This window comes from Sinocyclocheilus grahami, unplaced genomic scaffold (assembly GCF_001515645.1).
Source record: "Sinocyclocheilus grahami isolate Dianchi unplaced genomic scaffold, SAMN03320097.WGS_v1.1 scaffold1088.1, whole genome shotgun sequence".
Lineage (NCBI taxonomy): Eukaryota > Metazoa > Chordata > Actinopteri > Cypriniformes > Cyprinidae > Sinocyclocheilus > Sinocyclocheilus grahami.
Window position 1 is genome coordinate 564,183 of NW_015506267.1, and position 12,586 is coordinate 576,768.

Consider the following 12,586-nt stretch of genomic DNA (forward strand, 5'->3'; position numbering starts at 1 on the left):
ATTTAAACTTTGTCATTTATTTATTTTATTTGACATCAAGGTGTATGCCGTGCCTCCAAGCTTTCTTACTCGTTTTGCTAATAAACGTTCTACGTTTCTTATTTATTTAGTTATATATTATACATGTTTACTTAGCCTATTTCCAGTTTTGTATACCTATTTAAACTTTATGTAAGTTATTAGTTATTTAGGCATATAGGCATAGCCTGCCCTATAGCATGGTGTATTTGTTTTGTTAATAAAAGTTCTATGTTTTATATATACACGTTTGACGTTAAAAACGAACAATTGCTTTACGCCGAATTGCCACTATTTGAAAGTGAAAGTAAAATGCGCGCGCCGCTTTTGCAAGCTATTTAAAAGCGAAGGAAAGCGAGGAAAAGAGGGACGCCCCCGCCCCCGCGGTGATACCGGTATTACCGGTGTTGTCACACGTCGATTAACCGGTGGGAAAATTCTCACCGTCACAACCCTTATATATATATATATATATATATACTATATAGACAAGTAAACACTTGTCTTTCTTTGTAAAGGTTATAAAAGTGAAGTGTTAACCTATTTAATTTATTTACTTTTATTTATAAATTTATTTATTACAATTTATTTAAAATGGCTTATAATGTTCTTGTTTCTTTTTCTTTATAAAATAGGGTGGGATTAATGCCGCATTGGGCAACATGGAGGAGGACGACTGGCGTTGGCACTTTTATGACACAGTGAAGGGATCTGATTGGCTGGGAGATCAGGATGCCATTCACTACATGACAGAGCAGGCGCCTGCTGCAGTGGTAGAGGTGAGAGACGCTTACAGAGCCTGCTGCTGTCACCTTTACTGTCAGGAGATTGGATAGAAAGACCACTTTCTGACTTCTTGTTTCCCTGTCTCTAACTCAAGCATTACTTAGCCTCAATATGATTGTGAATTCCATCTCATTAGCGGTTGTTGTGTCTTTTCAGCTGGAGAACTTTGGTATGCCGTTCAGCCGTACCGAGGAAGGGAGGATCTATCAGCGTGCCTTCGGAGGCCAGAGTCTGAAGTTCGGTAAAGGAGGTCAGGCTCACAGATGCTGTTGTGTGGCGGACAGGACGGGTCACTCTCTTCTTCACACGCTCTATGGACGGGTGAGTGAGAGTCTGTGGATGTGATTTGGGCTGGGGTTACTTAAAACATTGAGAAATCAAGACATAAAATCTTAGCAGAAATGACAGACAGTCTGTCGGCTGTGCCAAATTCAGTTTGAACTGGAACACCTGTCTAATTGTGTCTGTTGGTGTCTAGTCTCTAAGGTATGACACCAGTTATTTTGTGGAATATTTTGCCCTGGATCTGCTGATGGAGGATGGAGAGTGTAAGGGAGTCATTGCGTTGTGCATGGAGGACGGATCCATCCACCGTTTCAGAGCCAAGAACACAGTCATCGCCACTGGGTAAGAGCAATGATCTTGTGTTATGTCTTAAAGGGATATTTAACTGAAAAATGAAAATTCTGTCATTTACTCACCCTTAATTTGTTCCAAACCTGTACGAGTTTATTTTTTCTGCTTAATTTAAAGAAAGTGAGTAACCAAGTAGTTGCTGGCCTCTACTGACTTCCATTGTATGGGAAAAAATAGGAAGTCAATGGGAAACAGCAACAGTTTGGATGCCCACATTCTTCAAAATATCTTTTTATCTTTTGTGTTCAGCAAAAGAAAGAAATTCATGCAGGTTTGGAACAACATGAGGGTGAGTAAAGGATGACCGAATTGACCATTTTCGGTGAACTATCCCTTTAAGCATTCAGCAGTGTTATTTTAGTATTGATTATATACTATTAAAGTGTTCATTAATATTTTGAATTAGCTTTTATTTAGGGCTGCACGATAAATCGCATGCGATATTTAATGCGCATCTTATCAGTAAAGCCGGTTCTGTAATCAGCGGTAAATCTCCATCACCTGCGGGCTTTCACATTGAGCAGCATTAACTACACAGAGCCGTTGTTCACTGACGAGCTGCGCAAAAAATCGCGCGAATATGCGATTTATCGTGCAGCCCTACTTTTATTTTTATATTTTCACTTTTCGTTTTGTGTGCTTTTGTCATTTTATTAGTGCTATTTTTATTTCAGTAAGGATTTTAGTACACATTTTATTTCAGTTAGTTTAGTTTCCAAGACAACATTTCTTTAAGCTCTTCATCTAATATTTATATTCTATTTTATTTCAGCTTTATTTTTATTTGATTATACATTTTTTATATTTTTAGCTTAGTTTTAGTTAAAAGGATAAAAAAGATTCTTCTTACAATAGTTTTACTCACATCTTTAGAAGTTTGTTTGATTCTGTTTGAAATAATGATTATTTGAATTTTAATATATATATATATATATGTATATATATTTAGTTTTTTTTATGACAAAAACTGACATTATTTAAAAAAATAGCTATTTATATATATATATATATATATATATATATATATATATATATATATATATATATATATATATATTAAAAAAAAGTATTATTACAAACATGCAAATAAAAATATTTGTTGTGCTTTCTCTGCAGTGGTTATGGCCGCACATACTTCAGCTGTACATCAGCCCATACCAGCACAGGAGACGGTAATGCCATGGTGACCCGTGCTGGTCTGCCTTGCCAGGATCTCGAATTTGTTCAGTTCCACCCCACAGGTGAGCTTCATCTTTCATAAGCCTGGAAAAGTCCTTTAGAATGGCTTCACTGTCTATTAAAGAATCATAAACAAATCTTTGACACTGCTTGTGAGGGAATGGCCTACATAAGTTGCCGCTTCAGTTTATAACATGATTATGTCTCATGTCACATCAGCGATATCTAACAGTTATATATTATGGCCGTGGTTATACTGTTTCTTTGCAGCGTTTATGTGTGTCTATGTTGATACTTGATCATCTGTGTTATAAATATCCAGCCCTCAGCCACCCTATGGCTAGTTTTAAATGACCTCTGACGTAATTCTCTTAGGAATCTATGGAGCCGGATGCCTGATCACAGAGGGTTGCCGTGGAGAGGGAGGAATCTTGATCAACAGTGAAGGCGAGAGGTTCATGGAACGTTATGCACCCAATGCTAAAGATTTGGCCTCTAGAGACGTGGTCTCACGGTCCATGACCATCGAGCTCAGGGAAGGAAGGTATAATATACTTAATCTTTACTATAATATTAATCTGCTATTTTGTGCCCAGAACACAGTCACCAACTTGGACTAAAAATTACCCCCAAAAGATCATGCCATTATTGTTTTAGATGAGAAAAGCATTGAATAGACATTACAGAAAGTTGCTTTATAAAGAAATATTTAGTATTAACATTGTATTAATATTTAAAAATGGGTATTCGAAAAATACAGTTTCTTCGTTTCCAAACAGACCCAGAATGTGAAAATAGTATACAGATTTTGATTGCATTATGATGGTTACATCATAACGTAAATGTTCAAATCACTGTGTGGAAGTGATTCTCTTGAGAACATGACACTAATATCCTCTAATCCTCGCAGGTCATCACCCATAAGGATGGAGAGGATACGGTGGTGCCAGGCCTGTACGCCTGCGGTGAGAGTGGCTGTGCATCGGTGCACGGTGCCAACCGCCTGGGTGCCAACTCACTGCTGGATCTGGTTGTGTTTGGACGCGCTTGTGCCCTTACCATTGCTGAGACAGACACTCCAGGTAGCTTCAATACACCCTGAAATGGTGAAGGAATGCTCCAGTTGCCATTACATTACCTGTTGTATGGCATTAATGGTTATTTGTTCATATATTTTTATATATAAAACAGTTGTGTAATGGTTTCATCCTGTCTCATAGGAGAGAAGCTTTCCCCTCTGAAACCCAATGCAGGAGAGGCGTCTGTCGCCAATATGGACAAGATCCGCTTTGCTAACGGCAGTACCAGAACCTCAGAGATCAGACTGAATATGCAGAAGGTACTTCCTAAGAGAATCAAAGTTATAGACTGATCAAATGGATGATCTCAAGGGGTCATTATAAGATACTCATTTCAACAGAGTTGAATCTCGGTTTTGTTTTTCTTTTGGACCCTAGACCATGCAGAGTCACGCTGCTGTGTTCCGCACTGGAGACACCCTGAAGGAAGGTTGTGACAAGATGGACTCCGTCTACAAGTCACTGGATGACATCAAGACATTTGACAGAGGTCAGAGAAGACTGGCACAGGAGAATTGGACAAATTAGGAACAAAATACCACAACAAATACCTTAAAGGGATTGTTCACCCAAAAATGAAAATTAGCCCATGATTTACTCACCCTCAAGCCATCCTAGGTGTATACGACTTTTTTTCTTTCAGACGAATCCAATCGGAGTTGTATTAAAAATTGTCCTGGCTCTTCCAAGCTTTATAATGGCAGTGGGGGGTGTTTCTGTTCAACAGTCCAAAAGAAGTCCAATAAAGTGCATCCATCCATAATAAAAAAAAAAAAGTGCCTCACACGGCTCCGGGGGGTGAATAAAGTAGCAAATCGATGCGTTCTTGTAAGGAACATATCTATATTTAAAACGTTATAACCACTTTTCTGTAGCTTGCACTAACTGTCGTAAATAATGCCACACACTGTTCAAATGTTTGGGGTCAGTACGATTAATACTTTAATTCAGCAGTTATGCATTTAATTGATTAAAAGTGAGAAACTGGACTTTGTTCAAAAGATTTTTGTTTCAAAATATGCTGTTCTTTCTATTCATCAAAGAAACTTGAAAAAATTGAATGTACTTTGTGCTGCTGTTATGTCTTCAGGCATTGTCTGGAACACTGATCTGGTGGAAACTCTGGAGCTGCAGAATCTGATGTTGAACGGAGTGCAGACAATCGTCTCCGCTGAGGCCCGTACAGAGAGCAGAGGAGCTCATGCCCGCGAGGACTTCAAGGTGAACTTTCTGAAACCAGCATGCATGTTTAAGGACAACATTTTGTAAATTTACAAAGCTGTCTGATTTTTTTTATCTGAATGTAATCTGTAGTCTTGCAGCTTAATGGAATAGTTCATCCAAAAGTAAAAATTTGCTGAAAATGTACTCATACTCAGGCCATCCAAGATGTAGATGAGTTTGTTTCTTCATAGGAACAGATTTAGAGAAATGTAGCATTGCATCACTTGCTCACCAATGGATGCTCTGCAGTGAATGGGTGCCGTCAGAATGAGAGTCCAAACAGCTGATAAAAACATCACAAGTAATCCACACCACTCCAGTCCATCAGCTCTCTTGTGAAGTGAAAAGCTGCGTCAAGATGTTTTTAACTTCAAACTGATGCATCCAGCTAAATACGAGTCCATAATACATTTTCCTCCAGTGAAAAATAATGTTTTGGCTTTTAAACAGTGCTTGATGATAATTTCTCTCCTGATTAAGGTGAGAGAACATTTTCCACTGTAAAAAAAAAAAAGCTATATTATGGACTCTAGCCGGAAGAAACGGTTTGAAGTTCAAACATCTTAATGGATTTGTTTCTTACAAACACGCAGCTTTTCACTTCACAAGACATTAATTGATGGATGGAGTCGTCTGGATTACTTGTGATGTTTTTATCAGCTGTTTGGACTCTCATTCTGACGGCACCCATTCACTGCAGAGGATCCATTGATGAGCAAGTGATGCAATGCTACATTTCTCCAAATCCGTTCTGATGAAGAAACAAACTCATCTACATCTTAGATGGCCTGAGGGTGAATACATTTTCAACAAATTTAATTTTTTGAGCAAACTGTCATGTTGATAATATGTTTGCATCTTTAATGGTTTTGTTACCCTGTGTTTCTTACAGGACCGTGTGGATGAGTACGATTACTCTAAGTCTCTGCAGGGACAAGTGAAGAAGCCTTTCGAGCAGCACTGGAGGAAACACACACTGTCCTACGTGGATCCCAAGACAGGAAAGGTAAATATATAATGAATCCTCTGGTTCATTGTGAGAATGTTTTGCTATTGTTAGCTTTCCGTTCATTTGTTTACCTTTTAAATCTTTCTTGATAGTCTGCATACAAGAAAAAGCGTACGTTAATATAACGTACAAACTTGTGTTTCAGGTTACTCTGGAATACAGACCTGTGATTGACAACTCTCTGAACGCAGAGGAATGTGCTGCCATTCCCCCTGCAATCCGCTCCTATTAAACACATCCCGACTCCGCCCGTTTGCTTATTTATAATCAGCCAATAAATAAATGAATATCTTGTATTTGACAAGCTGCACTTCATTAAAATATGACCACATAAAACTCGCTGAAATATAAGAGCAAATAATAAAGCTGCACTAGTCAGACTCCATGTTAAAGATTCAACTGTGTGATATTGGTGTATCTTCTCTAAAACACATCCATCACATTTGCTCTAAACCATGCTGGTGAGTAAATCATTAAATATTTAATATTTAAATGTCGAATGATTGTCATTATGCTGTCAAGAAGCGCTTTGCACCTTGTGAAAAATAGATTAAACTAGTAAACAACTTGACAGTGTGTGATGCTAATGCAGTGTACGGTTTCACATTTATTTGACCCGGTGACCTTTCATTCTCAAATACTCTCACAGCTCATTTGTATGTAAAGTTCTGTACATCTTGCATGTTTTGTTTTGTAGGTTCTGTTTAAACTCAATAAAGATGATCCGGGTGATAATAATCGGGTCTGTGATATTGACTAAAATGTATTCGCCTTTGCTGGAGAGAGAAAATCGGCTGGAAATCCAGTGGGTTCAATGTTTACAATGTGGAGTGTGCAAATGTGGAAAAAATGCATGAGTATTTATGTTATGTATTTATGAAGCATTGCAAAAGTAATTACATTGCAACTATGTCTAACTGCAGGAATGGTTAGCTGTTGTAAAGTACTCTTGCCTGTGGATGGCAGCTGAGTTCACAAAAAAAACTGGACTTAGTTTTCTTGACAAGCTGCAATGACAAGATTGTGTCAACCATGTAAAACACATTTAAAAATATTTTAAGTGAAACCTTACCTTAATACATAAATTAGAATTTTATGTTTTCCTTAAATACTCTTAATAATAATATATATAAAAAAGAATGAAACAAAGATGTTTAAAAAATAATAAAAAAAGATTTTTGTGATTTTATTTACAAAATGGATATATAACTTAATACAACACTTGATGTAATTGTTATGCCATTATGTAAACATGCCAATGCGACACACGTTTGTAGAATCGCCCAGAAGCACTTCTATAATGTACTTCCAATGAAGAAACTAACTTTACTTGTAGACATTTTGGCTCGACTGATCCTTTACCCGAGCCAAAATGGCGTCGGTTTCAACGCTCGGACGTAAACAGCTTCAGTTTCCTCCTCGGAAAGGAAGATCAAGGCAACTGTGAGTATCACAACGAGGAAATGGGAACGGACAGTCGCGGCCCTAATTAAGCCATTTTAAAATATAAATCTTGATCGTATTTATGTAACTCGGGTGAATGCTGTTGTTGTTTACACTTATTGATAGGTACGTGTTGCTTTACATTTGTTATAATAACACAATGCGCGATTTTCCGCTGTTTGTTTATGAGCAGTAAATTGTGCCTGCAGAGTTATTAGTGTGCTAGCTAACATACTAGTTGAGTCGATTAGCTGTACACAAATATAAATGCGTGTGTTTTTACACACAATAACTGTAAATAAAACCAGTGTCGTTCACTAAAACGACATTAAGTACTTTGCGCATACATTTAGAGCAGCTTTATAATGTGAAATGTGGTGATTAAAAGTGAGAAACTGGACTTTGTTCAAAAGATTTTTGTTTCAAAATATGCTGTTCTTTCTATTCATCAAAGAAACTTGAAAAAATTGAATGTACTTTGTGCTGCTGTTATGTCTTCAGGCATTGTCTGGAACACTGATCTGGTGGAAACTCTGGAGCTGCAGAATCTGATGTTGAACGGAGTGCAGACAATCGTCTCCGCTGAGGCCCGTACAGAGAGCAGAGGAGCTCATGCCCGCGAGGACTTCAAGGTGAACTTTCTGAAACCAGCATGCATGTTTAAGGACAACATTTTGTAAATTTACAAAGCTGTCTGATTTTTTTTATCTGAATGTAATCTGTAGTCTTGCAGCTTAATGGAATAGTTCATCCAAAAGTAAAAATTTGCTGAAAATGTACTCATACTCAGGCCATCCAAGATGTAGATGAGTTTGTTTCTTCATAGGAACAGATTTAGAGAAATGTAGCATTGCATCACTTGCTCACCAATGGATGCTCTGCAGTGAATGGGTGCCGTCAGAATGAGAGTCCAAACAGCTGATAAAAACATCACAAGTAATCCACACCACTCCAGTCCATCAGCTCTCTTGTGAAGTGAAAAGCTGCGTCAAGATGTTTTTAACTTCAAACTGATGCATCCAGCTAAATACGAGTCCATAATACATTTTCCTCCAGTGAAAAATAATGTTTTGGCTTTTAAACAGTGCTTGATGATAATTTCTCTCCTGATTAAGGTGAGAGAACATTTTCCACTGTAAAAAAAAAAAAGCTATATTATGGACTCTAGCCGGAAGAAACGGTTTGAAGTTCAAACATCTTAATGGATTTGTTTCTTACAAACACGCAGCTTTTCACTTCACAAGACATTAATTGATGGATGGAGTCGTCTGGATTACTTGTGATGTTTTTATCAGCTGTTTGGACTCTCATTCTGACGGCACCCATTCACTGCAGAGGATCCATTGATGAGCAAGTGATGGAATGCTACATTTCTCCAAATCCGTTCTGATGAAGAAACAAACTCATCTACATCTTAGATGGCCTGAGGGTGAATACATTTTCAACAAATTTAATTTTTTGAGCAAACTGTCATGTTGATAATATGTTTGCATCTTTAATGGTTTTGTTACCCTGTGTTTCTTACAGGACCGTGTGGATGAGTACGATTACTCTAAGTCTCTGCAGGGACAAGTGAAGAAGCCTTTCGAGCAGCACTGGAGGAAACACACACTGTCCTACGTGGATCCCAAGACAGGAAAGGTAAATATATAATGAATCCTCTGGTTCATTGTGAGAATGTTTTGCTATTGTTAGCTTTCCGTTCATTTGTTTACCTTTTAAATCTTTCTTGATAGTCTGCATACAAGAAAAAGCGTACGTTAATATAACGTACAAACTTGTGTTTCAGGTTACTCTGGAATACAGACCTGTGATTGACAACTCTCTGAACGCAGAGGAATGTGCTGCCATTCCCCCTGCAATCCGCTCCTATTAAACACATCCCGACTCCGCCCGTTTGCTTATTTATAATCAGCCAATAAATAAATGAATATCTTGCATTTGACAAGCTGCACTTCATTAAAATATGACCACATAAAACTCGCTGAAATATAAGAGCAAATAATAAAGCTGCACTAGTCAGACTCCATGTTAAAGATTCAGCTGTGTGATATTGGTGTATCTTCTCTAAAACACATCCATCACATTTGCTCTAAACCATGCTGGTGAGTAAATCATTAAATATTTAATATTTAAATGTCGAATGATTGTCATTATGCTGTCAAGAAGCGCTTTGCACCTTGTGAAAAATAGATTAAACTAGTAAACAACTTGACAGTGTGTGATGCTAATGCAGTGTACGGTTTCACATTTATTTGACCCGGTGACCTTTCATTCTCAAATACTCTCACAGCTCATTTGTATGTAAAGTTCTGTACATCTTGCATGTTTTGTTTTGTAGGTTCTGTTTAAACTCAATAAAGATGATCCGGGTGATAATAATCGGGTCTGTGATATTGACTAAAATGTATTCGCCTTTGCTGGAGAGAGAAAATCGGCTGGAAATCCAGTGGGTTCAATGTTTACAATGTGGAGTGTGCAAATGTGGAAAAAATGCATGAGTATTTATGTTATGTATTTATGAAGCATTGCAAAAGTAATTACATTGCAACTATGTCTAACTGCAGGAATGGTTAGCTGTTGTAAAGTACTCTTGCCTGTGGATGGCAGCTGAGTTCACAAAAAAAACTGGACTTAGTTTTCTTGACAAACTGCAATGACAAGATTGTGTCAACCATGTAAAACACATTTAAAAATATTTTAAGTGAAACCTTACCTTAATACATAAATTAGAATTTTATGTTTTCCTTAAATACTCTTAATAATAATATATATAAAAAAGAATGAAACAAAGATGTTTAAAAAATAATAAAAAAAGATTTTTGTGATTTTATTTACAAAATGGATATATAACTTAATACAACACTTGATGTAATTGTTATGCCATTATGTAAACATGCCAATGCGACACACGTTTGTAGAATCGCCCAGAAGCACTTCTATAATGTACTTCCAATGAAGAAACTAACTTTACTTGTAGACATTTTGGCTCGACTGATCCTTTACCCGAGCCAAAATGGCGTCGGTTTCAACGCTCGGACGTAAACAGCTTCAGTTTCCTCCTCGGAAAGGAAGATCAAGGCAACTGTGAGTATCACAACGAGGAAATGGGAACGGACAGTCGCGGCCCTAATTAAGCCATTTTAAAATATAAATCTTGATCGTATTTATGTAACTCGGGTGAATGCTGTTGTTGTTTACACTTATTGATAGGTACGTGTTGCTTTACATTTGTTATAATAACACAATGCGCGATTTTCCGCTGTTTGTTTATGAGCAGTAAATTGTGCCTGCAGAGTTATTAGTGTGCTAGCTAACATACTAGTTGAGTCGATTAGCTGTACACAAATATAAATGCGTGTGTTTTTACACACAATAACTGTAAATAAAACCAGTGTCGTTCACTAAAACGACATTAAGTACTTTGCGCATACATTTAGAGCAGCTTTATAATGTGAAATGTGGCTCGTTTTGTTGGTAAATTAAAGCTATCCAGTGAGCTAGCCGATACTGGAAATTTCGTTTTGCATTCTTGCACGCGATTAATCTTGTTTTATCGAGCTAAATCCACTTAGAATACATTGAATCTATTGTATACAGTTACTATGCGTGCAAAAATCACGTAAATAGACGCAAAAATATTTTTTCTGTCATGTTTACATAGAAATGAAATATAACTCGCTTTGAGGCCATTTATTTGTCGCGAGTCAGTCGTAGTTTAAGTGTTCTTAAGTGGGTGCCATTCTCACAATGTTTTGTAATCTGCAGTGATAACGTAGATTAGTAAAAGATCCAGGCCCGGGCCTCAGTCCGCGGTCTTGAGTTGAACAGCCATTCGACATCAGAGCGAGTGAGCCGGTGTGATCAGCAGAGCCCGGCTGCACATCATGGGCGACAGCAGAGGTGAGATTGTTTTGATTTTGTATCCACATTTGTGAAGTAAAAATTACACTTAGAGCTGTAAACTTGGATTTTAATTGCACTACTTCAAGTTTAGTGTTCATGTTATGTTTGACACTGTTTTGTGTATTACTAGAGCATTGATAAGCAGAATAGGTTTCAGAATAAGTTTCTTTTACCTTGCATTTATGTAAAACAGGTAGTTCGTTTTCTTCCTTTAAATACCTTTACAAAAGCCAACTAGTTTAAGTGTTCTTAAGTGGCATTCTCACAATGTTTTGTAATCTGCAGTGATAACGTAGATTAGTAAAAGATCCAGGCCCGGGCCTCAGTCCGCGGTCTTGAGTTGAACAGCCATTCGACATCAGAGCGAGTGAGCCGGTGTGATCAGCAGAGCCCGGCTGCACATCATGGGCGACAGCAGAGGTGAGATTGTTTTGATTTTGTATCCACATTTGTGAAGTAAAAATTACACTTAGAGCTGTAAACTTGGATTTTAATTGCACTACTTCAAGTTTAGTGTTCATGTTATGTTTGACACTGTTTTGTGTATTATTAGAGCATTGATAAGCAGAATAGGTTTCAGAATAAGTTTCTTTTACCTTGCATTTATGTAAAACAGGTAGTTCGTTTTCTCCCTTTAAATACCTTTACAAAAGCCAACATTCTTTTAAAGGGGTCATATGATGTTGCTGAAAAGAACATTATTTTGTGTATTTGGTGTAATGATTTTATGTGTTTATGCGGTTTAAGGTTAAAAAAACACATTATTTTCCACATACTGTACATTATTGTTTCTCCTCTATGCCCCGCCTTTCTGAAACACCTCGATTGTTACAAAGTTCATCGGTCTGAAAAGCGAGGTGTGCTGTGATTGGCCAGCTATCCAGTGCGTTGTGATTGGCCGAATTCCTCAAGCGTGTGACGGAAATGTTACGTCCCTACCATATTGTGATGCCTGCGGCAGCCACATGTGACGACCCCGTGCTGGACTCCGCTTCGTCCACGGTGAAAGACGTTCCGGCGATGCACAGCGCAAAGTTGAAGAATTTCCTCAGTGACTGACCAGCACAGATCAGCTCCAGGCATGACGAAGTGGACATCGTCCTCTTTTGGAAGACCAAACAAAGTAGTTTCGCTTTCACAACGAAGCACACAGCGCCTTCACGACATGGCGGCGGCGGCAACAATACTACAGCGAGAATAAAAGTTACGCCTTCTTTCTTTGCGTGAAGATGTGGGAAGAGTTGCATAATGCCGCCCAAATAGTGACGTAGATATGTGGGGGCGTGTTAGAACGAGCCGTTTTAGG

At 37.8% G+C, this 12,586-nt stretch overlaps 3 protein-coding genes across 13 annotated transcripts in view; all 3 read left to right on the forward strand.

Annotated features, from left to right (window-relative positions):
- The window catches only part of sdha (succinate dehydrogenase complex, subunit A, flavoprotein (Fp)), a 12,942-nt gene extending 6,440 nt beyond the window's left edge, over positions 1-6,502 (forward strand). Inside the window, 11 exon segments of the mRNA XM_016252123.1 lie at positions 654-797; positions 961-1,125; positions 1,283-1,431; positions 2,557-2,681; positions 2,995-3,221; positions 3,380-3,701; positions 3,840-3,958; positions 4,077-4,188; positions 4,789-4,919; positions 5,815-5,928; positions 6,077-6,502. Of these exon segments, the coding sequence (XP_016107609.1) occupies positions 654-797; positions 961-1,125; positions 1,283-1,431; positions 2,557-2,681; positions 2,995-3,221; positions 3,380-3,701; positions 3,840-3,958; positions 4,077-4,188; positions 4,789-4,919; positions 5,815-5,928; positions 6,077-6,163 (1,695 nt within the window). The 3' untranslated portion in view covers positions 6,164-6,502.
- Positions 6,503-7,349: 847 nt separating this feature from the next.
- Positions 7,350-12,586, forward strand: part of rxrba (retinoid x receptor, beta a) — a 27,718-nt gene continuing 22,481 nt past the window's right edge. For 7 of the 11 annotated variants that reach the window (XM_016252124.1, XM_016252132.1, XM_016252130.1 and 4 more), the window contains exon 1: positions 11,556-11,700. In XM_016252124.1, the coding sequence (XP_016107610.1) occupies positions 11,685-11,700 (16 nt within the window). In that variant the 5' untranslated portion in view covers positions 11,556-11,684. The other 4 variants (XM_016252126.1, XM_016252125.1, XM_016252129.1 and 1 more) reach the window with 4 other exon arrangements.
- Positions 7,849-9,589, forward strand: LOC107566637 (succinate dehydrogenase [ubiquinone] flavoprotein subunit, mitochondrial-like). The gene is made up of 3 exons (XM_016252139.1): positions 7,849-8,006; positions 8,902-9,015; positions 9,164-9,589. The coding sequence occupies exons 1-3, from the start codon at positions 7,866-7,868 to the stop codon at positions 9,248-9,250; spliced, it is 342 nt and encodes a 113-aa protein (XP_016107625.1). The 5' UTR covers positions 7,849-7,865; the 3' UTR covers positions 9,251-9,589.